At 47.2% G+C, this 27,399-nt stretch overlaps 1 protein-coding gene across 1 annotated transcript in view; it reads right to left on the reverse strand.

Moving 5' to 3' along the window:
* Positions 1–20,698, reverse strand: part of LOC133346300 (kunitz-type U19-barytoxin-Tl1a-like) — a 46,354-nt gene extending 25,656 nt beyond the window's left edge. Inside the window, exons 1-3 of the mRNA XM_061557795.1 lie at positions 20,486–20,698; positions 5,413–5,616; positions 2,034–2,204 (exon numbers count right to left, since the gene is read on the reverse strand). Coding sequence (XP_061413779.1) covers positions 2,034–2,204; positions 5,413–5,616; positions 20,486–20,666 — 556 coding nt within the window. The 5' untranslated portion in view covers positions 20,667–20,698. The remainder of the gene's footprint in view (positions 1–2,033; positions 2,205–5,412; positions 5,617–20,485) is intronic.
* Positions 20,699–27,399: the final 6,701 nt, after the last annotated feature.

Genomic DNA, 27,399 nt, shown 5'->3' on the forward strand with positions numbered 1-27,399 from the left:
AGTATTCATTCTCAGGTGCTTGGAAGGTTTAGGTGCTCTGTTATCAGTGCTGCCAATTCCGTGGTGGGTCACCCTCCTGGGTGCAGAGGCATTCCACCTCTTGTATCTATAATTTGCATGTGAGTGGGTTAAATCAGTCAGGTTTGTCTCGTATAATTGATTGTCCGGCTGCTTCTATAATCAGTTCGTCACGCGATTAATTAGTTTCATGGGTAAGAGAAAGCATCCCACAAAAAAGAACACAATCAGGTTGATACAAAAAAATACACATAATTGCGTATCTAGACCAACCTGCAGTTTTTTTGGTTTTTAGATCTGCAAAGTATAAGCGGAACAAGATTAAGCAATTACGTGGTCATGAATAAGTAAATGCAGTCCTCGCTCAATGCGTGCGACGAACGAATTTGCGCTCACTTCATTCATCACGCCTGGCTCGTGGTGGCGGCGGTTTGCAAAACCTGGAACGGGTGGTCCGCTTGTGTGTGGGACCGGACCACATTGGGGCCCCTCTCAGAAAACTGATTGAGACGATGAAGACGTCTTCACTGCGATCACTTACGGAAAGATGGAAAAAAAACTGGCAGAAAGAGGAGGACTAACAGCTCACACAGGGCGGTGTCCATTGAATCGATCTAAGTTTTACTATTTAACGGTGTGCTTGCTACCCAATGTTTGGTGATAGAAAACATTGTACATATCAACTGCCTCCGAATGTTTCAGTGTTTGCAAAGTGCCATATTACAAGGTGATTTATACAGATATAAGTTATTCAGAACGTTATGGTTACCCTCTCACTCTATATTGATATGCATCTCCTGAATAAAGTGACTCAGAGAGAATGGGTGCTGACAGGACTTGTGCTAACAGAGGCAAGCAGGGCAATGTTCTTCAATAATATTATGGAAGGTCAAATTGAAGAGGTGGATCCTCTGAGGTGGGTCTGATGTAGATGGATTGACATTGCAGTGTCGGAGGCACTGCAGGTGATTATCACAAAATAGAGAGATGCACCAACGACGTGAAGAATAAGTAAGCGTGGCTGCCGACGTTTGGATCGAAGAAGAAAAGAGATGATGATGATGGCAATAATGATGACGGCCATATTCTTGACAATGGTGGTGGTGCTGCTTTAATCGCTGTGCTCGTTCCACCACTGCCGCTGTGATGTCCTTACATATGATTACAATTTTCCAGCTAATAAACGGGTGCTTTGAGGCAGGAGTGACATCTATTAATGTACGGAACAAGAAAACGAACTGGACTTTAACAACAAAAAGCGGCAAGAAAATAACATTCTGGCCATTGAATTCAGGTGCATGCCGCAGAGGGTGGTCGTATTTACGTAAAAAAAGACAGAGAAAACAACTTGCGCGTAGGGAATAGAGCATATTGACAAATGCAATGTAGCCAACAAGAAGAAGAGATTGCGATGACTGGGAACGCGTTGTGGCCGGATGGAGTGGGGCAGGTTACAGGAAAATGAAAAGGGCACCAAGAGGTCAGCGATGAATTTTGACTCTTTCGGCAAAGTCACGTAGATAGAAAAAATAAAGTGAATAAATAAATTAACATCAAATAATAAACAACAACAAAAAGCACTAATATACTACAATCTACATTAGTGGTTTACTGCAGTCCACATTAGTGTTTTGTTGTTGTTTATCATTTGATTTAGATTTTTTATTCACTTTATTTTTTATTCTTATTTTTCTATCTACGTGACTTTACCGAAAGAGCCAAAGAATATGAATAGGTCAGCGACGAAGCAGAAGACCCTGAAGGCAACTGGCAGTGAAGCGACGAAGATGGTGTGGAGCTCGCAGCTCACGTGTCCATGGCACAACAGCAGAAGGTAGCGACGGCGTGGCGTGTGCACTGGTCATCGGTAATATTGACCGCGACGATGCTCGACGTTTCGTTTTGAATCTAACAGACACGTACCACGTCAGCATCGTGTGAACGATTGTTTAACAACAACACAAACAACCACAACACAAACAACAACAAAAGCTTTTTTGTGGACAACGACTCACAGAGAGGCGAGCACATCTTCTGGCACTCCTCCCGAGACTGGAAGCGGTTCCCGTTGCCACCGCAGCCGCCGTAGAGAAACACGTCGCACCCCCTCTGCGTGCTGTTGTAGTGCCACCTGAGCAGGTGAGCCAGGCAGACGCCTTTGTCCGGGGAAAGGATGCACACCTTGCCTGCACGCGACAGGGACGTGTGTGTGTGAGAGACAGAGAGAGAGAGAGAGGCAAGGGTCACGTCCAATTCACATCCAGGCGGTCAAGCCAGACAACCGCGGAGTTGTAATATTGCTGTGATGTCTCCTTCCTATTTGTGGATTGGGCATCGCGTCGTTCTATGATGTCCGGTCTGTTCTGGATGACCACGGTCGCACACTGGGCAGTTTTTTTGATTTGTACATCAGATTCTCGTGGTAGTTGCTTTTTGTTTAAAGTCAAGAGCCAAAGTATCTCCCCGTTTAAACATGCCTGGAGTGGAACTCGTCTATTTTGATGGCCAAAGTCCAATTGTGGCTTTTCCACAAAGTGGTACAACTTTCAATGAGCCCAGAGGGATGATAGGCTTATTCGACTCCCCGCCAGAATTTGAGCGTGCACGCTCCCGAATGCAATCGTTCTACCCGCAATGCGATATGTCCGGAGATTTATTTCCATTTGCCAGAGCCACAAAGCAGTAACAATGTCACGTCAATCAGGGCATCATCTTGAGAGAATATGCAGGGAGAGCTAAGCCAAAGCCTCTCACCAAAGAGGGTGAGCATAATCTAATCACCAGCCCGATAAGTGTTGCATTTTTTTTTATTTGCTGCACTTTCCAATAAATTACTTTCCCAGCGGGAGAGGGGGAATTTTGTGTCAAGCGCAGGTTAATGCTATAAAAGACGTAAATATTTACTTGTGATCAGTGCAAGTACTTTAAAACGAGCCACCACCCATTTAAAAGCGGGTCCACAAGGTGAGCAGAAGTGTGATTAAAAGATGAGCATTTTAACATGATATGCAATTACGGTCATCACCATCACCGTGAGACATGTTCTATCCACTGCTAGATGAAGGCACCCCCACAGGCATCTAATCACATCGTGAGGGTGCCTTCATCTGGTGCCACCGTCCATCTCGCTCCTGCGCATGAGCTGATGTCCTCGCTTTATCTCCGTCACGGCCGTCCTCTCGGCTGCGTTCTCCGCTTTGGCCGCCATTCCATCACAAAGTTCCGCCCATCGATCATCATCCCTTCTGGACACGTGCCCTGCCAAAGCCCACTTGCTTTCCTCGAATACAGGCGTTGTTCTGTCTCAGTGTAGCTTCACGTTCAGTGTGATGGGTGGGTTTACGGGATTTCCTCTCTCCGTGCTTTATTTTGCACACGGTTCAGATTGTGTCCACGTTTCTGATCCACGTCATCGTGGGTCACGTGCACCGGTTGAAACATTTCTCCTTCAGGTACGTTGATATATTGCTTTTAATTCTCGCAGTGAGGTACATTCATTAGTTAATCTAACAAGTTTAATTATACATTTCTAGATTTGAAGCTTTCGTGACTGCAAAGATTCATATTCTTAGGTTTTTTCGGTTAAGTCACGTAAGTACTTACGTGACTTAACCGAAAAAAACTAATTTTAATTATACACACCAAGCTTTGTCAATATATGGGTGGATTTTTTTTTGCTTTATCCCGAAAAATTATACTCAGCTGTGCTATTGGCATCATGCTATGAGACGAAGACGTTTCCCAGCGAGCAGTGCACCACATTCTGTCAGAGATTGACCCCAGAAGACAATACTTTGGAACTACTTCTGAAGTCCATTCAATACGCTTCGTTGTCCACGATAGAGACACAGCTTTTGTGAGCCCTGTAAAGAGTGTTCATCACATGTCAATCACAATTCTGTTTGTACAGTCCGACTGTGTGCACCCCCAAGTATGGAGCAAGTGGATAAGCAGAAGTTATATTCTTGGTTCTTTCGGTAAGGTCACGTAGAAGGGAAGTAATAAAATAATAAAAATAAAACATAATAAAATAATTCTCACGACGTTTCGGCCACAACGCAAGCAGCCGTCCTCAGGTGAAACCAGGTCTGTCGAGGCGACAGCGTTCAGACTTCCCTTCTGCGTGACTTTACCGAAAAAACCAAGAAGAAGAATCCCTGCAGTCACGAAAGCTTTAAATCGAAATTTAACCGCATTTGTATTGATGGGGTGTTTGCGCATTGGTAGCTGGGCAGAGGCCTGCGCTCAAACCATCGACTTGCTACGTTTATCACAAGTGGCTGAAAATAAAATATCGGAACTCAGTATTCTGACATAATATAAGCCACCTGAGCCAATCAGTCATCTACATTGTTATATATATATTTGTGTGTATGCAGAACTTCTTTTGTGCCGTATGTAACCAACCGTGCTAATTGGAAGTGCGAGATTTACCACTGAACTTTGCCAGTTCAGCACTAATTTACCACTGATCCTGGAATTATTTTTAAGGCACAGAGTGTCTGGGCTCATATCATTCGACTTATTGGGCTGTACAAATGATTGTCATGATGGAGGCCTTGTGGTTTAGGGGCCAGAGAATTAAGCCTGCACGACTTAGATTCTGTGATTGAATACGTGGGTTTTAGCCACTGGAATTCTCTCAAGTGTAGCGAGATGATGGTCTTCACGCGGTAAACGATCAATGCGTTAATGTAGATTTTCAATTCGTTTGGTTAAATGCCAGCTCTAAGAATCTAAAAAAACACATTGGTAGAACTTGCATGGGATAAACATTCCTGTTTGAAGGGTGTGTGGGAAAGCACTCTCTCACGCAGGTGCATAAACAAGGTCACTTAAAGGGAATTTCATAAACAGTTCTAAATTAAAATTCATTCCAGCCATTCTCAATCCACCAATTGGCGAGATGTTAACTACCTCGCATGGTATGCAGGAGGCTGTGGGTCCGATCCCGTCACTGACGCCTGTTTGTTTGGAGTTTGCAAGTTCTCCCCGTGGTCGCGTGGATTTTTCTCCGGGTCCTCCGGTTTTCCTCTCCACATTTAGAATCAACATCACGCGTTTAGAGTATTTGGCTGCCATACATTACCACACGCCGAGTCACTTAGTTAAGCTGTCATTTATGGCTAGGTCACTTCTGAAAAAAGAGCTGTATAGCTCAGTGGGCCTTACCTGGTAAAGAAAAAAATTGTTTAATTGGCCTCCCAAAGCAGTTGCCCTTTTTTTCAAAGTACTTCTCTGGCACATGTTGGCCGCTGTGCTCTGCGAGCATTCTAAATTGTTTCTTCATCTCACGACACGATGGAATTTGGTGGTGGCTGGGGAGGCGATAAATAATGGAACAGTGCAAAGACGCTTGTTACGGATGCTGTAGAATGCCAAAAGGACACTCACCTCCGGCAGGGTACAGCTGGCTCACTCGCTTAGAACACGTCTTCATGCAGTCGCGAAACCGAGTGAAGCGATTGGCATTTCCGCCGTTGCCCTTGTAGAAGAAGGGCAGGCAAATGTCATCCTGTGCCTCGTAGTAGAACTTCAGCGCCCGCTCTACGTATTCGACGGCCGTTCCTTCATCGGCCAAATGATTGCAGCTGGGATCTGCGATCGGAAATCGGGGGGGGGAGCGATCGATTAAAAAGAAAGGGAATGAAAGACGATGATGAGATAACGACAAGCCGATGTGTTTGCAGCGCGCAACGTGATTCATTGTCATGGCCACATGATGTTTTTCACGATATGGCTTCCTCCAACAAGATCTGCTCACTTAGCCAGCATTTATATACTGTAGCTCGTTTCAGGTCGACCTAATGGCTCAGTTGATGAAAGGGATTGTCGCTCTGAGACAAAAAAAAGTGTCGAGGCAGTCTCTGCGTCCTAAAACGAGCCAAGGGAGAGGTACACATCGCCACTGTAAGGTTGTAAGAACTTGGGATAGCGGAAGATGTGAGGAGGATTACAAAGTGGAGCAGTGCCAGGGAAGGGGCAGAAAGGACACGTTTTGATCTGCAACTGTGGTGGTAGTGGTGGTGGACACGTCGTGGAAGAGGCAAAATAGTCAGTCTGGTGAACCCGAGTCCACATCGCGCGCGTAGGAATCAACGGGTGAAGTTCACGGGGCCAGCAACCGTGGCAGTAGCGATAGAAGAGTGACGGGGAGGTGAGCGAGTGACCCAAGTGAATCAGTGAATGGTGCCTCTGCAGCCGGTGCAGCCCACAAACTCCAACCAACTGGGATTTGAACTGGCGCCCTTCCGATTGTCAATCGAGTGCCCCAGTGGGAATTGTAGGTGGATGAAACGACGCAAATCAATCACGCGTGGGAAACGTCGCTGCGGGTCGGGGGGGGGGAAGATTCGCCACTGGCACCGCACACGGAAGCCCCCCGAGACGACGAGTGGCGTCGGAGATCGTCGCCACGACGCCCGCTCAAAGGCAGCTCAATTAAATCTTAATTTTGGAGCTTTCGTGACTGCAGGAATTATTCTTTGGTTCTTTCGGTTAAGTCGCGTCTAAAGATAAAATAATAAATTAAAATACTAGCATATTACGACGTTTCGATTGCAACACAAGCAATCATCATCAGGCATAAAAGAAATAGCAACAAAAATCTAACTAGAAGCTCATTTACTTCACCGAGACAGCGGAGTCATTCAATTACACCCAACTTTCATCTTCACGAGGTTTTGCTAAGGGTTCGGCGGCAGCCGCGTTATGTAACCGCGTCTTTTATTGTTGTTGTTGTTGACAAAGATTAACCCGAGCTGACGAGCGGTGGCAGTGATGGACGAACCAAAAAAAAAACAACAACAACCACAGCAACAAAAGATTTGTCAGAAAGGAAACAAAAGCGACACTGAGCGTTCGCCGTCACGGAGGACCAACGAGGCTTGCATCGCGAGCGGCACAGTCCGGCAGAGGTCGCAAACGGGTTTTGATTCCTTACCCGTACCCGGCCGCACCAGGGTCGCAAACGGCTACACGTACCCGGCCGGGTACGTGTAGCCGGGTATCGGGTAGGGTACGGGTATCGGGTACCCGGTTGCGACCTCTGCAGTCCGGGTCCCAAGATTGTGTAGGTCCCTGGGCTCCAGGTACCGTGAGGGCCCCTTCAGCAGTTTTCTCTTGCGGTGGTTGTCCCACCTGATGACGATTGCTTGTGTTGTGATCGAAACGTCGTGATCTATTAGTTTTCTACCCCACGTGACGTTACCGAAGGAACCAAGGAGTATGGATTCCTGCAGTCACAAAAGCTTGAAATCAAGATTGAGGAAAACAAAGTTAAAGAAAAATTTAATTAAATTTCGATTTAAAGCTTTCGTGACTGCAGGGATTCATCTTCTTGGTTCTTTCGGTAAAGTCACGTAGAAGGGAAATAATAAAATAATAAAAATAAAACATAATAAAATAATTCTCACGACGTTCCGGCCACAACGCAAGCAGCCGTCCTCAGGTGAAGACCAGGTCTGTCGGGGAGACAGCGTCTGAATGAAGTTGTATTTTTTTACAAGGCTAACAACAAATAAAATTCGGCATTCACGAGTGAAATAACTTTTCACTTCATCTCTGGAGGCCCTCCAGCTGGCGGAGGCCCCTGGGCTGCGGCCACCTAAAAGCCCCGTTGCCTTAATCCGGCCCTGCCCGTCACACGCGCGGCTGAATAGACCGGGGGGGTCATTCCGCTTGCAGCTGGGTCACCCGCGCGGCGGAGCGGGGCGGTTCAATTCCTAGGAGCAGCCGCTCGATAATTTCTGTGGGGAATTAACGGAACGCGCTGTCCGCGAGGCGTGCGAGCTCTGTCGAACGTGCGTCAGCATCGCTGCGTCGTCGTGGACTGCATATCAAAATGGCACGTTGGAGAAAATGCCACGTTGTTTATACCTCCCGAGTGGCTACACATTAGCACAAAGACGCCAGAGCCTCGGTGCACGTGGGAGGGATGGGTGAGATCACGGCTTCTCATGGTGGAACCGCTTAACCTCTCATTCATCCCACCCCCCCCCCCCGGCAACAGCTCCACTCCTCGCCCCTGCCACGCACGCCACCTTCACACGGTAACATACTCGGTGGTGTAACAGTTAATAAACTACCCACACGTATTTTCTCGTTTTACTTTTTTTTTTAAAATGTCCATGCACAAAAGAAAGATCTTTGTGATGGCCATTCGGTCAAAACATTGCTTATTTTCCCGTTTGAGATGTGCTTTTTCATGATTCATAATATATTTTTATATTTAACTTTGTTTTTAAAACCGGGATATCCGATTATTCTAAGAGTCTACCAATTATCAGTTCCATTGCTCGACAAATCGTAAGACACAAACATCGTTGGGGTAATCAAATATCGTCTCCGCTTTCACGTGCAGATGCGATATCCACCGTAGCCTTCAAGATGTTCCTTAGACCTGTCTCCACCTCCATCTCCCTTTTCATTTCCCTCGACTTCAACTCACTTGCGCGCTGCTCCAATAACCAAGACCTTCTCTCCAAACACCCCTCGCTAAATTGGGGGTCTGTAATTTTGTCTGTTGCCCCCATGGTCTGGAACTGCCTTGCTCCTGCCCATCCATGCTGCTGATTCCCGACTGGTGTTTAAGTCGAGGCTCAAGGCATTTCTCTTCTCTTGAGCTCTTGATACCATTTAAATAAACAGGATGCAGAATATCCCAGGCATTTGGTTGTTTCTCCTGGATGTTCATGTCCTGATTTTTTCGCGTAACGTTTCGAGCTGCAGCTGTATTTAGAAGTTATACAACATCTCCATTGTACTAAGTGCATTTAAAAACATATATGACTAAACAAATAGATTGTAAATAGATTTTTGGACATGGAAGAAAAGTGTTTAAGAGTGAAATTACAATACTTTTACTGTGGACTCAGTAACATTGATTTTGTTTCCAATACAACATTTTGATAAGCCTGGTGTTTGCACAACATGCAGGCTGTATAACGATGACAATCTCTATATATGACGCACACTCACATTTCACCCTTTGCATAAGGCTGCCTACTGAATGTCAGCAAGATTAGATATGGTTAGTTTTGCACTAAGGATACCGTATTAAACGACGTAGACATGGTATAGCAGTGGAATATGTGCATACATTTAAAATAGGTTCATCAAAAGCAATAATAGGGTTTCTACTGTCTGTGAATGTCCTTCAAAAATGTTTTCAATTATTATCAATACAAATTTGAGCCAAATACAATCGACACATGGATTAAAGTTCCCCTATGCCATATCGTTCATGGCTTTTTTTTACCATTCTTCACCACGAGCAGTGCTGGTTGCTCCTGGGCGGGAGGAGAATAATTATAATGTTTGTTTTTAATCCAAATGCGTGACGCACACAGGAATGTATTTCTTTTAAATGACTATTGCGCTGTCGCGGGCCACACGTGGTGTGTCACGTGGCATCAGGCGACGTCACTTTTAATAGAAAAGAGAGGATGCTCCAAATATCTGAACGTCCACAAAAAAAACTTCTGAGAGTGTCCTAAAAAATGCCATCATCCAAAATCCATCCCCAAATGCATACATATATAATAATAATAAATTGACAGCCCTTTGTCAAACCATTGATGTATGAAGGCGTCGCATGCTGTATCTGTCTTAGGGGTTGATGGACCATACTTCACTATACTGGTGAATGGGGGTTGGTGAAAGAAAAACCCAAGACAAGTTTAGACGCTACTCACAGATGATTTGTAGCTGGGAATTGAACCCAGATCACGGAGTTCATAACGCGGTACGCAAACCACTACGCAATGAATCCACGTGGTACATCGCCTTGTATTAAATGTGCGCTCTATAAAGTATGAATAGTCGTGTTTTATGTAAGTTGTAATGACCACTAACTCTTGTCTCCTACCTGATATGAAATAAAATGCAAGTAAATTCCACGCTTCTGTTTACTTAAACGAAATGTTATAAACCCATGAATAAATCGGCAATTTTAAACAGTTGTTCCTTAGCTACACGTACGCTCCCATTACATTAAACATAAACAGTAATGTTGAGATTACCACCTCATTTAGTATTTTTAAGTAAAAGTTGTATATGCCATAAACGTGTTCCAAAGACGTTCATGTGATGAAGAGAATACAACTTAACAAAACAAGGCACGTCGTAGAATGTCACCATGCAGACTTGTCAGACATTTTATGCTATCTATGAACACACTGTGTACCGTATAAGCACTTTAATCATGTGCATATATTGTTGTGTAACGAGGCGTCAGGATTACGATTATTTAAATGTATCCTGCGAAGTAACTGTTTTAGACACCAGTACCACCCACAAATCAACATCATGGATGCATTTTAATGCTCGCTATAATTACTGTACTAGAGTGTTGAACGATCTTAATTAATGTTTAATTTCGTTTCTCTCTTACATTTTATTGTTTTCTATTCAGCATCATAAATATTCTATGTCAAAACGCGAAGTCATTAAAATATAATAAGACCAAACTAAAATGCTTACGCAATCGTGGCTTTTCAATTCTCCTTGGGATATTACACAATGCATTTGCTGGAAACAAAACGTTTGCTTTCAATGCTTGAAATACTGGCTGAGAAAATTGCAACGGCACTTCAACGGAGCGCACGCGTTCTTGTAAGAAGCAAAACTTCTTGGGTGCATTCGACATTTATTTTTAAACTTGCCCGATGAGAGAGTTGCGTCTAGCCCTGCGACGTGTGTGTGTGTTGGGGTTGTGCCGCGTGTCGTCGTGGCATGGTGTCCGACGTTGCGCTCAATGACCGAGGAAGTGAGCCTGGCCCACTGTAGTCAGTTCATGAAGAAGCTCCCGCCACGTGGAGCGAAACGTCAGAGACCATGCCGAGTAGCACGCAGTGCCAGCAAGACACACACTTCGGACATATGTGCAGCGCAACCGCAAAACCTCACAATAACAAAAAAACATGATCTTGAAGGGAGTCCAGAGAAATATAATATACTAGCAGAAGTACCCGGCGTTGCCCGGGTGAAAAATATATTTCTTAATAACCTTACATATATACACAGATACTAAGGTATTGTCAAAGCCCGGTGGGCTTTGACAATACCTTTCACCACTCACAACTCACCACTCATCGTCACCACTCCCACTCACTACTCACCCTCACCATTCACCATCACAACTCACCACTCACCAATCTCCCTCACCCTCACCACTCACCCTCACCACTCACCACACACCCTCACCACTCACTCTCACCACTAACCCTCACCACTCACTCTCACCATTGACCCTGACCATTCAGCCTCACCACTCACCACTCACTCTCACCATTCACCCTGACCATTCAGCCTCACGACTCACCCTCACCACTCACCCTCTGCCTCACCACTCACGCTTACCACTCACCCTCACCACCACCACTCACCCTCACCACTCACGCTCACCACTCACTCTCTCCCTCTCCACTCACCCTCACCACTCACCCTCACTACTCACTAATCACCCTCACCCTCACCACTCACCCTCACTACTCACTAATCACCTTCACCACTCACCACTCATCCTCACTACTTACTACTCACCTTCACCACTGACCCTCACCACTCACCCTAACCACTCATCCCCACCACTCACCCCTAACCACTCACCCTCACTACTCACCATCACCACTTACCCTCACCACTCACCATTCAACACTCACCCTCACCACTCACCCTCACCACTCATCCTCACCACTCACCATCACCATAAACCCTAACCACTCACCCTCACCACTAACCCTCACCCTCACCACTCACCCTTACTACTCACCACTCAACGTCACCACTCTTCGTCACCACTCACCCTCACCACTCACCCCTCACCATCACCACTCACCCTCACCACTCACCGTCACTACTCACCATCACCACTCACCCTCACCACTCACCCTCACCGCTCACGCTCACCACTCACCCTCACCACTCACCCTCACCACTCACCCTCACCACCACCAATCACCCCTCACCACTCACCCTCACCACGCACAATGACCACTAACCCTGACCCCTCACCACTGACCACTCACCCTCCCCACTCACCCTTCCTACTCACCACTCAACCTCACCACTAACCCTCACCCCTGACCACTCACCCTCCCCAATCACCACTCACCCTTCCTACTCACCACTCAACCTCACCACTCACCCTCACCACCCACCACTCACCCTTCCTACTCACCACTCAACCTCACCACTGACCACTCACCCTTACCCTCACCACTCACCCTCAACATCAACACTCACCCAAACCACTCACCATCATCACAAATCCTAACCATTCACCCTCACCACTCACCCTCACCACTCACCCTCACCACTCATCCTCACCACTCACCATCACCATAAACCCTAACCACTCACCCTCACCACTAACCCTCACCACTCACCCTCACCACTAACCCTCACCCTCACCACTCACCCTTACTACTCACCACTCAACGTCACCACTCTTCGTCACCACTCACCCTCACCACTCACCCCTCACCATCACCACTCATCCTCACCACTCACCGTCACTACTCACCATCACCACTCACCCTCACCACTCACCCTCACCGCTCACGCTCACCACTCACCCTCACCACTCACCCTCACCACTCACCACCACCAATCACCCCTCACCACTCACCCTCACCACTCACAATGACCACTAACCCTGACCCCTCACCACTGACCACTCACCCTCCCCACTCACCCTTCCTACTCACCACTCAACCTCACCACTAACCCTCACCCCTGACCACTCACCTTCCCCAATCACCACTCACCCTTCCTACTCACCACTCAACCTCACCACTCACCCTCACCACCCACCACTCACCCTTCCTACTCACCACTCAACCTCACCACTGACCACTCACCCTTACCCTCACCACTCACCCTCAACATCAACACTCACCCAAACCACTCACCATCATCACAAATCCTAACCACTCACCCTCACCACTCACCCTCACCACTCACCCTCACCACTCACTCTCACCACACCCTCAGCACTCACCCTCCCCACTCACCCTCACCACACACCCTCACCACTTAACCTCACCACTCAACCTCACCACTCACCCTCACCACTCACCCTCACCATTCACCCTCACCACTTAACCTCACCACTCAACCTCACCACTCACCCTCACCACTCACCCTCACCACACACCCTAACCACTTAACCTCACCACTCAACCTCAGCACTCACCCTCCCCACTCACCCTCACCACACACCCTCACCACTTAACCTCACCACTCAACCTCACCACTCACCCTCACCACTCACCCTCACCACTCTCCCTCACCACTCACCACTCACCCTCACCACTCACCCTCACCACTCACCACTCACCCTCACCACTCACCCTCACCACTCACCACTCACCCTCACCACTCACCCTCACCACTCACCCTCACCACTCACCACTCACCCTCACCACTCACCCTAACCCCTTTCCCTCACCACTCTCCCTCACCACTCACCGTCACCACTCACCACTCACCCTCACCACTCACCCCTCACTATCACCACTCACCCTCACCACTAACCCTGACCCCTCACCACTGACCACTCACCACTCACCCTCACCACTCACCATCACCACTCACCCTTACTACTCACCACTCAACCTCACCACTCTTCGTCATCACTCACCCTCACCACTCACCCCTCACCACTCACCCTCACCACTCACCCTCACCACTCACCCCTCACCATCACCACTCACCCTCACCACTCTCCCTCACCACTCACCCTCACCATTCACCCTCACCACTCACCCTCACCACTCACCCTCACCACTCAACCTCACCACTCCACCTCACCCTCACTACTCACCATTCATCCTGACCAATCACCACTGACCAATCACCACTCACCACTCTCCACTAACCCTCACCACTCACCCTCAAAACTAACGACTCTCTCACCACTCACCCTCACCACTCAGCACTCACCCTCACCACTCACGCTCACCACTCACCACTCACCCATCACCACTCACAACTGCCACTCACCCTCACAACAACCACTCACCCTCACCGCTCACCACTCACCCTCACCACTCACCCTCACCACTCACCCTGACCACTCACCCTCACCACTAACCCTCACCACTCACCCTTACCACTCACCCTCATCACTAACCCTCACCACTCACCCTTACTACTCACCACTCAACCTCTCCACTATTCGTCAGCACTCACCCTCACCACTCACCCCTCACCACTCACCCCTCACCCTCACCACTCACCCTCACCACTCACCCCTCACCATCACCACTCACCCTCACCACTCTCCCTCACCACTCACCACTCACTCTCACAATTCACCCTCACCATTCAGCCTCACCACTCACCCTCACCACTCACCCTCACCACTCACCACTCACCGTCACAACCACCTCTCACCCTCAACACTCACCCTCACCACTCAACCTCACCACTCAACCTCACCCTCACTATTCACCATTCATCCTGACCAATTACCACTGACCAATCACCACTCACCACTCTCCACTAACCCTCACCACTCAACCTTACCACTCACCCTCAAAACTAACGACTCTCTCACCACTCACCCTCAGCACTCACCCTCACGACTCACCCTCACCACTCACGCTCACCACTCACCACTCACCCATCACCACTCACAACTGCCACTCACCCTCACAACAACCACTCACCCTCACCGCTCACCACTCACCCTCACCCTCACCACTCACCCTCACCACTCACCCTGACCACTCACCCTCACCACTAACCCTCACCACTCACCCTTACCACTCACCACTAACCCTCACCATCACCACTCACCCTTACTACTCACCACTCAACCTCACCCTCACCACTCACCCTCACCATTCACCCTCAACACTCACCCTAACCCCTCTTTCTCACCACTCTCCCTCACCTCTCACCGTCACCACTCACCACTCACCCTCACCACTCACCCCTCACCATCACCACTCACCCTCACCACTAACCCTGACCCCTCACCACTGACCACTCACCCTCACCACTAACCCTCACCATCACCACTCACCCTTACTACTCACCACTCAACCTCACCACTCTTCGTCATCACTCACCCTCACCACTCACCCCTCACCCCTCACCCTCACGACTCACCCTCACCACTCACCACTCACCCTCACCACTCACCCTCACCACTCAACTTCACCACTCAACCTCACCCTCACTACTCACCATTCATCCTGACCAATCACCACTGAACAATCACCACTCACCACTCTCCACTAACCCTTACCACTCAACCTCACCACTCACCCTCAACACTCACCCTTAAAACTAACCACTCTCTCACCCTCACCACTCAGCACTCACCCTCACCACTCACCCTCAGCACTCACGCTCACCACTCACCACTCACCCCTAACCACTCACCTATCACCACTCACAACTGCCACTCACCCTCACCACTGACCCTCACCACTCACCCTCACAACAACCACTCATCCTCACCGCTCACCACTCACACTCACCCTCACTACTCACCACTCATCCTCACCAATCACACCCTCACCAATCACCACTCACCCTCACTGCTCACCCTCACCACTCACCACTCACGCTCACCCTCACCCCTGACTAATCACCACTCACAACTGCCACTCTCTCTCACCACTCACCCTCACCACTCACCCTCACTACTCACCACTCATCCTCACCAATCACACCCTCAACAATCACCACTGACCCTCACCACTTACCACTCACCCTCCCACTCACTACTCACCCTCACCACTCACCCTCACCATTCACCCTCACCACTCACCCTCACCACTCTGCCTCACCACTCTCCCTCACCACTCACCCTCACCACTCACCAGTCACGCTCACCACTGATGCTCACCACTCACCCTCACTACTCACCCTGCCCACTCACCCTCACTCACCTAATCGCTCACCACTCACCCTCACCCTGACCACTCACCACTCATCCTCACCAATCACACCCTCACCAATCACCAATCAGCACTCACCCTCACCTTCACCACTCACCCTAACCACTCACCCTCACCACCACCACTCACCCTATTCCCGTTTTAAAAAAAACTTGCTTACGTGTCGCCAAGTATGCTTAACATTTCACTAATTTAGACCTGACATGGTGCTCTGGTCCCGTTCGCTCAAGAAGGTCTTCATCATTGAGCTCACAGTACCCTGGGAGGACTCAGTAGATGAGGCTTATGAGCGAAAACATCTGCGCTATGCCGATCTAGCTGCCGAAGCACGGCATCATGGCTGTAACACAGAAGTCCGACCAGTGGAGGTGGGCTGCAGAGGTTTTGTGGCAACATCTACAACCAGACTGCTTAGAGACCTGGGAATTAAGGGCCAGAGCCAGCGTTCGGCAATCAAAGCTGTATCGGAGGCGGCAGAAGGCAGCAGTCAGTGGCTCTGGATGAAGAGGAAAGACCCCAGCTGGGCCCCAAAGTGAGAGGGCCAGGAGGTATGCAGTCAACAATGCTTGACTCAGGGAGGAGGACGCCCCTGCCATGCATAGTCCCATGGGATGTTGGCTACCAACAACAAGGCAACTCCTATGACTAATTGGGAATGGGACGCAAGCGTAGGATTGATCACCCTGTCGCTGGCCGCCTTTGGGGAGGGTGTATAGTATGAAAGGCCGAAACACCCTAGGAACCAAAGGGTCACTACTGACGATGCGCTCCCCAAATTTCACCAGGCTCACTGTTCATGAACTCTTGGAAGTGCTTGCACAAAGGATAGTAACATCTCATCCTGTGTTCTTTGGAATCTTGACATTACACATACAAAACGTCAGCTTGTACTACTGTCATGATAGCAGGTACCACCACCACAGTGATGGTGAGTGGTGAGGGTGAGCGGTGAGGGTGAGTGGTGAGGGAGAGCGGTGAGTGGTGAGGGTGTATGGTGAGTGGTGAGGGTGAGTGGTCAGGGTGAGTGGTGAATGGTGAGGGTGAGTGCTGAGGGTGAGTTGTGAGAGTGGTGAGTGGTGAGGGTGAGTGGTGAAGGTGAGTGCTGAGGGTGAGTGGAGAGGGTGAGTGGTTAAGGTGAGGGTGAGTGGTGAGGGAGAGTGGTGGTGGTAAGGGTGAGGATGGTTGGTGATTGTCAGTGGTGAGCGTGAGTGGTAAGGGAAAGGGGTGAATGGTGAGGGTGAGTGGTGAGGGAGAGTGGTGAGGGTGAGTAGTGGTGGTGAGGGTGAGTAGTGAGTGATGAGGGTGAGGGTGATTAGTGAGTGGTGAGGGTGAGCGTGAGTGGTGAGGAGTGAGGGTGAGTGGTGGTGAGTGGTGGTGGTGAGGGTGAGTGGTGAGGATGAGTGGTGGTGGTGAGGGCGAGGATGATTGGTGAGGGTGAGCGTGAGTGTTGAGGGAGAAGGGTGAGTGGTGAGTGATGGTGAGTGTGAGTGGTGATAGTAAGTGGTGAGTGGTGAGGGTGAGTGAGGAAGAGTGGTGAGGGAGAGTGGTGAGGGTGTATATATTTTTGCCTATGATGACAGCAGTACATGCTGACGTTTTGTATGTTAAATGTAAAAGCAAAATGTGTGAATGTGTGTGTCTGCGAGACACAGTTTGTTATAAAGGGAACAGGGCGATTCGAAATGAATCAACAACCATCGATTCCTTTGCGCAAATCAGAGAATCGATTCTTGGCGCGTCGGGTTTAAAAGTAATTACAGAGTTTTATTTTCATTGGTATGTAATGTTTTAAAGTTTTCAGAAGATTTTAAATGTATTTTCCCCCCGGGCAACGCTGGGTATATCGAGTTTATACCACAAAGTCGTCGCCTGACACGTATGGGGTGTGGAGGCCTAGTACCGTGCAGAGCCTCCGGCCTCGCCTAGATTGCCCACCCGGCCGAGGCTGGGTGCTGTGGCTGTCACCCCCCCCCCCCCCCCCGCGCTACAATAATACTGTCTAATCGCTATTATTTTATTATCTACCGACCCTATGATAGTGATTGCACACATTGGGGTGGGTGGGGAGTGAAGAGGACGTGAAACTTTGATGAATTTACCTCAGCGTCGCGTGTTAATGCGTGCGCATATTTTAACGGGAATTAAAAATGGCGTCCACCTCGAAGCGGCGTTGCTAACCGTTGCCAGGGGCCAACCGCCCGTTGCCAGGGGCAACCGCCTTCACTCATGCGCAACGGCGTGCTTCGTTACGTGCTGGTCGGCAATAATAAATAAATAAAGAGAAATCGCACTAAATCGATAATCGGTCCGATTTAAAGTTTAGAGACGAAAAATCGGAAATGCCTAAGTTTACCGCGGGGCCGGGGGCGTGCCCACCTGCAAAATTTAATCTCGGCGAACCCCACGGTCCGAGAGCTAAATCCCCCGGAAGGGAGCGTACGCAGACTGACAGACAGACAGACAGACGGACAGACAGACAGACGGACAGACAGACAAAAAGTGACGTTTATAGGTAAGATATGGGTACAACTGTATGGAATAAAAACAAATTAAAATCTTCTTCTTCTTCTCCTAGCATATGGCAAGGATGTGTAAATGACACATTCAGGTTTAAGTTCGTGAGTCACGTGATAGCTTCGGGAGCAGCGCGGCCAATACTGTCCGGTGTGCCAGAGAGTGGGCGAACAATGCAGTGGTTCACTGCATGGTCCCATTGTTTCGTTTGGGTGGCCACGATCACTGCACTATGGGTCATCTTTCATTTCCCACTCGTGGAAGATTACCGCACAGCAGCGAACGGTCGCAGTTCTGTATGTAAGTTGCACTTCTTTAGCACCGTACATTGCCAACTATGCTAATCGGAGGTGCAGGGGAAGGACAACAAATTAAACCAAAAAGCAGCTCTAAAGAGGTTTTTTAAATTTAAATCTAGACTTAAAAGTGTATAATCTCCGGTGGCTTCTTAATATCGGAAGGAAGAGCGTTTTAGACGGCCACAGAAGCGCATCTAAAAGAGCGCGATGCTTTGACCGTCTTTGTTCAATGGTTAGCCAAAAGCCGCTGCGAGAATGACCGGAGTTTTCGTGATGGTTTATGCTCCTTGACGAGATCTGCAAGGTATTTTGGCTCATTTGTGGCAAGTACTTTGTGTGCGATGAGTTCGACCTCGTAATGTATTCGTTCGGCAAGCCAATGCAGCTCAGCGAGCACTGGACTGACATGGTCGGATCCTGTAGCACCCGTCACGACACGCGCCAAAGAATGTTGTACACGCTGCAGCTTGGTAATGTCTTTTTTTTGCCAGACCTCTCGTAGAGTAGCGAGTTGCAATAATAGAGGCTTGTCCATACTATACTACACGCCACCGTGTTGGCTATGTTACGGCTCTATATTAAATTTCGATTTAAAGCTTTCGTGACTGCAGGGATTCATATTCTTGGTTCTTTCTGTAAAGTCACGTAGAAGGGAAGTAATAAAATAATAAAAATAAAGCCCAGCTTAAATATACGCTCCAAGCTTGGTGGTGTTTCATTTTTCACCTGAGGACGGCTGCTTGCGTTGTGGCCGAAACGTCGTGAGAATTATTTTATTATGTTTTATTTTTATTATTTTATTACTTCCCTTCTAAGTGACTTTACCGAAAGAACCAAGAATATGACTCTATATTAGTCAAACGTGTCGTAGATCTCAGATACGAAAACTATATTTTGCACCTGGTGATCAAACCACATTTTTGTCGAGTATGGGGCCAAGGCGGTTTGGTTGATGGAGGCGCCCGGTTTTTTTGGCAGAACAAAGCCACGTGGAGCAGTGGTGGAGTCCTCGATGATGCTTTTATTAAAATGGCACGAATAAAAAAACACATCTACCGACCTGTCGTTAATAAACTCCCACATGGTTACAAATACAGTTCATTGATCGAGAGTGAGAAAATATCGTGCAACACCGCAAGTATTTGGTGGAGCGGTTACGTGTTGGGTTGCGCGCTGCAATATTAAACTATGCAACTACAGTATATATATATTTTATTTTACCAGGTAAGGCCCATTGAGCTAATATAGCTCTTTTTCAGAAATTATAGCACAACGAAGTGGCTTAGCACGTGGACATTTATAGCAGTCAAGGCTCTAAATGCATGCGGAGGGAAAAACCGGAGGAGCGGGAGAAGAATCCACACGACCACGGGGAGAACATGCAATCTCTAAATACACAGGCGTCGGGGTCGGGATTGAACCCACGACCTCTTGCTATAGAAGGCGACGCGATGAAATCGACGAGAAGACACCTCCAATGATTGACTGGCGTTTAAGCGCTCACAAAGCACTCGCGATCAACACTGGCCCCAAAGTAACTCAGACCACTTGTTACTATGTCATAAAGCAAACCAGTTCTGTTAAATGATATCCCATGAGCCGCCACTTGCCATCTTCACACAGGTCTGTCAAACTCTAAGACCTGCGGGGGAGAGGTTTCTAATCAGTTTAGAGTTATGTCGTGTGTGTGTGTAAAGGCACAGCAAGTTGTACTGAAGGAGGCCTTCTCGCACTTACTGAGGGCTTCAGAACTCTGCAGAAGGTCCATGAGGATGGAAAGTACCACCACCACCACCACATTGAGAACCCCACGAGACGAGTACGCCATGCCTTGAAGTTCTGATCGAGAAATCCCTGTCGATGGTTTCACCACCTCACCCCCAGAGGTGGTATGAAACACACCGGGGTGCAGAGGCATGCAGAAATTTATATTGCGTTTGCACACGCACTTTTGCCTCGGAAAGAATGTATGTGTTATGCATTACTCACGTCAGCAAGCGAGAGATCTTTGAACCGCACGGTAGAGATAGAAGGTATAATTTGATGGGCTGGGTTAATAATTCTCCATGTTTATATCGCTGGCTTGAGTATACTGAAGATATTTACAGAATGGGGCATGCTTCAGGTTGTAAACATTTAAAAACATATATTTAGCTTGAACTACATTTTTACTTTCTTACCATTAAGTCAGCATAATTATCTATGTACCCATAGATGCCAGGGAAATTTTTTCACATTTTGTTTATTTAGCGACCAATGGAACTGCGGTGAAAGTGATTGACCCCATCGTTCATTTGCCAACTTTCAGAAGCCAGGAGTTTATTTCCCGCTTGAAGCCCATTAAACATCACAGCTCTTACATCCTTTGCCAGTACCAAAATATGAAAACAGGTTTTTCCCATTATTTCTGGCATATATTATCAGAGGATGTTTTTTGTTTGCATTCTGACCACTAGCATTGTGGTTGATGCAGACATGATTCCTCGTAAAAGGTTTGGTGTTTAATAATTTAACACCTAAACTAGATTCGAAGCTTTCGTGACTGCAGAAACTACTCTTTGGTTCTTTCGGTAAAGTCACGTAGAAATAAATTAAATGAAATAATAACATAATACGACGTTTCGGTTGCAACACAAGCAACACTCATCAGGTATAAATTAATGAGAAAACAAACATAGTAAACTTGGAAATATAATGCAATACAACACCCTACCTGGTTTATTACGTTGTGTCTAAACATAGACACGGAGACACACAGACAGACACACAAGCAGACCACCTCTGCGGGAAGGGTTTGCTGTGCTTGTTTGTTTCACACTTAACTTCTAATTTAGCAATCTTTGGAAGAACGCACTCAACCAGGCTATGCGTTAACTGTGTGCTAACCGAATCTCTGTGTTGCATTGCATTACACTTCCTAATTTTACTAAATTTTGCTTTCTACCGTGCTTGTTTATGGGTCCATTCTCTCATCTGGCCGCTATGGGCAGTAATTCCACACAACTCCCCCTCTGCCCCCCCCCCTCTCTCTCTATTTAAGGCCTCGACACAGAGACGTCTTTCTGTGTGCCTATGTGTGTGTCGTTTATTGTGAAAATTCGGTCACAGTTCCTATGACCACCGTTTCATTGCTTTTATGGCTTTATTTTGGTGATTTTCGAAAAGTTTTTTGGTTTGGCCATGTTTGTTTGTTGTAGTACAGAGTTAGACTGATGGCCTTAATCTAAGTTGTCTTGTGGTTGTTGTTGTTTGACTTGCATACCACTGGGATATTTGCACAGGGTTGGTGTACGGTGATTTTTTCTGCAATATTTTGCTGTCTTTTCTTGGATTTTCTGTTTGCACATAGTCACTTTAAGATGTTTTCTTGTTCATGTTTTTGTTTTTTGTTTGTTGCGGTTGCACCCGATTCAAGAGCCGAATGGCTCACAGGGCTATACCTAATAAATGAACTTTGTGTCTCTCTCTGTTTGTCTCTGTGTGAGTCTCTCTCTCTGCTTGTGTGTCTGTCTGTGCGTCTCCGTGTCTATGTTTTGTCTCTCTGTCTCAAGTTTAGTAATTTTTGGAAGAACGTAATCAACCAGGTGGGGTGTTGACTGCTGTGTTGGCAGCCTCTCTGTGTTGTACTGCATTATATTTCCAAGTTTACTATGTTTGTTTCTCATTCATTTTTACCTGATGGTTGCTTGTGTTGCAACCGAAACGTCGTATTCTATTATTATTTTATTTAATTTATTTCCACGTGACTTTACTGAAAGAACCAAAGAGGAACTTAACACCTGTTTTTTTGCCAGAAGAAAGGGGAACGACCTATTTTCATCACAGCTCTTTTTTGCTGCATGCAGAAGGTCATTGTTTGAATCCTGTTTCGAGAGGAGTGAAGCCTGCCATCTATGAGGAGTTAATACATCAGTACCATTTGTGTGAAGATTTAGCAGTGTGTTGTCCTAGATTAGCCCATGTCATAATTTCGTGGATATTTGTTTTTTTTTCTCTCAGGACTATGCACGTGTATGCACACGCGTGTTGTAAGCACATGTCCGATTCTGTTTGTTAATCTCCTGCCGGATGAGGGCCTTCTCACCTGTTGCAAGCGATGAGTATCGGTTAGATCATAGTTCACGGGGCTGTACCGTGCTGGTTTGTGAAAGCAGGAAGCATTGGGCACGGATGCATAGAAGTAATGTACAACAATGTGTTGTTCTGCACTGCCCTCTGCTGTCCACCACGTGGTCTGATGTTTAGCAGGAATAATGTAATTGCAAAAAAAAGTAGTTTGTTTAATGTTTGGCCAAGAGGCATTACCAATACTTCCCAATTCAAATACAGTCTTGTAAACCTTACATTTTGACAATGTGTTTGTTTCCACAAAATCTTGTTCTTTAAAAAATGTGAATAAGTCCTGTCAAGTTCATATCGGGTGATAAAGCACTGTGGGTTTGTGTGCAGTGATTGTAAAATCTGGGTTGGATTAAGGGAGTGAACAAAACAATCCTGGGATCCCCGGGGAGATGATAAATTGCTTAAATATCGCATTTCAAGCCACAAGTGTGAAAGTAAAATATGCTTCAAAACTCAGAGGAAATGCGTCAATACTAGTACAGTATTAGCTCAGTGGCATATCGGTTTTAAATTTCCTTTTTTCCTTTTTACTTTAATGTACGCTTAAGCATCAATATGTGACCGTGTTGGGGTTGAGGTGGTGTGGCTAGCATTCCGCATCCTGCTGTGCCACATTTCCTTTCTTACAGGAGTTGATTCAATGGTCTAACCAGAAATAAGACAAAATACCTGTTTATCAACAACTTATCTCCATTGCCTGCCTTGTAAAAAGGTCTGGAGTTCAATCCCTACCCTCAAGTTTGTATACTCTGAGTTGGCATGTTTTCTCTCCCCGTGCTCACGTGGATTTTTCTCCAGGTTTGCCCTCCGCTATTTACAAAAACATGCGCTAAGATTATTTGGCTGCTCCTATAAATCCACCACGTGTGATGATAAGCCACTTTGACGAGCTATCATGTGTGGCCAGGTCACCTCTGAAAAAGATCTCGTAGCTGAGCGGGATTGACCTGGTAAACAAGACAGAACCGTAGTTTAGTTTCATGAAATAGGTCCGGGTTAATAGCAGAGTTTTGGCAGTATTGGTAAATTTCCGCCAGGTGGCGATATTTTACACAAAAAAATACTTTAAAATTTCTTGAGTCCAGAAATTCATATTCATTGGTTCTTTCGGTAAAGTCACGTATATAGAAAATTAAAATAAAATAATAATAAAATAAAAGCAAATTATTTAAGTTGTATTTATAGTTTTATTTTTTATCTACGTGACTTTACCGAAAGAACCAAAGAATATTTTACATTAAGCTGAGACCACGCCATCCTATTGTGAATTGATGCCTGTGTTGAAAGCATTGTTGCTGGAAGCATGTCTCAGGATTGAGACCAATGCTAACGTTATGGATATCGTTTAACAGGCAAACAGGCTTGTAAGAACGATCTAACGCAAACAAAAATAAAACCCACTGTGATTATTATTCTGTAATCTTTTATTTATAACTCTCTCATGAAGCCTGTCTTCGCCAGGCAACAGTTTCCAATAAATTTAATAATTAACCTGATGTGATTTTTTTTTCAATTTCTATCTATGATCAGACCAAATAAAGGAAGACATGAAGACGGTCAACGCATCCCCTGAAGATGCCCTGGACCGAGCCAAATGGAGAAGACAATGCCGAAAAGCGGACCCTGCGCCACAGCGGGAACAACGCTAGGAAAAGAAGAAAGATCAGACACTAACAACGACTACAAAAAATTTTATTTTTCCGCAAAAACAAAACACACACGTTTTTGACGACTTCAACCTCTTATCTTTAAAGACGTACCCATCGGCAATTGCTCAATTTAAAGAATCAGTTTTTTTTGTTAAGTGTTTCTCTGCCCTTTGACATTGTGTTGTGCAATTGATGCACTGCTTGCTTTCCGCTGTACCGCACCTGATTTTGTAATCTTTCGCAAAACAGTCTCCGATGAAGAGACACTTGAAGTCTTAGTGGCCTTTCACATGATCACCGATACAAATTGCTGTCGGCCTGGTTGATTAAAGATGAATGATTCACTTGTTTTTGTTTAGTGTGTTGTCTCCCACCCCATCCCGCACCTCCGATAAGCACGGTTAGGCTACGTACGGTGCGAACAAAGTTCAACATACGATGATTAGTCATGTAATAGCAATGTTACACCGGGGTGAATTTGCCTCTGACCAACTCACTCTAAATGTTCCCTATCTCGTCAAATCTCCGAAACCAAGCAGAGGCGAGCCTGGATGCTGCTTGGACGGATCACTGCCATGCATAACAGGTGTTATAGGCTAGGGGGGTTACGTGATGGCCAGGAGAGAGCAATGCAGCAAAACCCAAAGTTGTACTGTACTACGTTCAGACATCTATGTACCCCGCCGATTCTGGGCTCCAACAAATGTTGACCATTGTGTGACTGATGAACGGCGATCGGACCAAGTACCGTACACACACTGGCCCTTGCCATGAGGCAAACAAAGACCGGTGGGATCATTGTCTGAGCGCTGACAGCAGAGATGCGACACCATTCCCAGTTCTCGTTCAAACGTCGAGACGCGTTCAGCTGAAGTGCTACCCGCCCTTGGTAATCTGATTAATGAGCTACCCTAATTCCCTTTTCGCAGGGGCAGTGGACCAATGGGCGAAGGGTCGGTTTAGTCCGGTCCGGTTTAGTCGGGTCCGGTTTAGTCCGGTCCGGTTTAGTCGGGTCCGGTTTAGTCGGGTCCGGTTTAATCCGGTCCGGTTTAGTCCGGTCCGGTTTAGTCGGGTCCGGTTTAATCCGGTCCGGTTTAGTCGGGTCCGGTTTAGTCCGGTCCGGTTTAGTCCGGTCCGGTTTAGTCGGGTCCGGTTTAATCCGGTCCGGTTTAGTCCGGTCCGGTTTAGTCGGGTCCGGTTTAGTCGGGTCCGGTTTAGTCCGGTCCGGTTTAGTCCGGTCCGGTTTAGTCCGGTCCGGTTTAATCCGGTCCGGTTTAGTCGGGTCCGGTTTAGTCGGGTTCGGTTTAGTCCGGTCCGGTGTAGTCCAGTCCGGTTTAATCCGGTCAGGTTTAGTCCGGTTCGGTTAAATCCGGTCCTGGTTTAGTCCGGTCAGGCTTAGTCTGGTTCGGTTTAGTGCGGTTCGGTTTAGTCCGGTCCAGTTAAGTCCGGTCCGGTTTAGTCGGGTTCGACGGACTTTGAGAGATGTGAGGCCCATTACGTCACGCCAAGTGTTTCCATGTCATCCATAATGCAGGGGTTTTTTGGGGGATTAGATCACGTAAATATATAAATGTGTCGTAAAACCCACCACCACCCGACACAGCCAACTAGTGAGGGTTGTCACGTAAACAGAACGTGGCCAATTCGTCACTAGTACAGCACACCGGTGTGTTGGAGAACCAAGCCACAACATTTACAATCTGAGTACGGCGTTTGGCCAGTAATTACAACTAGCTTCATCAGGCGACAGCCAGATTTGTGGAGAAGTCCACCTGTTTCGTTCCTTATATAGAAGCTAGTTGTACTTACTGGCGAAACACTGCACTCAGATTGTTGTTCTTTGTGCACGATGTCGGGGCTTTTCCCTCTGCACGCTGAGAACATCTTCAGCGTTCATTCTTTCTTGGGTGTCTTCAAGGAAGAAACGAGTTCAATAAAAGTGCGTGAAAAAATGTTCCCAGCACAATTGATAAGAGACGTCGGACGGATGTAGTGCCCACCAACGCGTGCAGTCCAAACCAGACAAAACAACAAACCACACCACTGCTGCTTCTCGGGCCAGTAAACACGGGGCTGGTCGTGCTATCGCTCTAAGCAGGGCCGGTTTATCGCCACCGTAAATTAATGACGCATTGTACACGCTCCGTTAATTGGCAGACACTGTGGAGCAGGACTGTGGTGGGGTCAGGAGGGCCGTGTTTGTCAATTGTCAAATTGACGGTGGCAAATCAAGCGTCGGGGTACAAACTACAAAGGGCAAGGGTTCATCATTCCCACGGCTATTTGAAAGGGTTGAATGAACAACACTTAATTCACCCCCGTGGTGACGAATAACAACTGTAATTAGGATAACAAAACTAATAATTAATCAGACAATAGGTCTCCACGTATTCGTCTCAACATTCCAAAAAAAATATCAAAATATGTATGACGCGACCCAACTGCACAGCCTTCTGGGAGTGTGGTCGAGAAGTTTTGAAATTCTAAAAAATGTATGACAGCCTGAACATTCAAAAAGAAAACAAGTCTTCAAATAGAGTGGAGCAAATGCTGTCAGCAAGAATCTGTCGGAGCTCGCATGACTCTGCCTCTGTCCCTCCAGCACTGATGTTCACACAGCACACCAGCTACTCATTTTAGACTCGGCCAGTTTCAGATACCAATTGGTCAGAAATCAGACCTGGGTCTCCAGGCCTTTTAGCGCGTTGCAATAACCACCGCCTCTCTTCTCACGTTTTCCTCTGAGGTGCGTGGTCGCCCTGTGCTCGTCCCCTTACATAAACAGCCCGTTTCCTCAAATTATCGGTACCAACGACGAATGCTCTTAGACATTGGCGGATCAATGCCAAAACGCCATTGAAACGCACGCTGCACCGCAAT

The sequence above is a fragment of the Lethenteron reissneri genome, chromosome 24 (genome assembly GCF_015708825.2).
Source record: "Lethenteron reissneri isolate LAM-NWPU_2019-01 chromosome 24, ASM1570882v1, whole genome shotgun sequence".
In the NCBI taxonomy this organism is placed as follows: Eukaryota; Metazoa; Chordata; class Hyperoartia; order Petromyzontiformes; family Petromyzontidae; genus Lethenteron; species Lethenteron reissneri.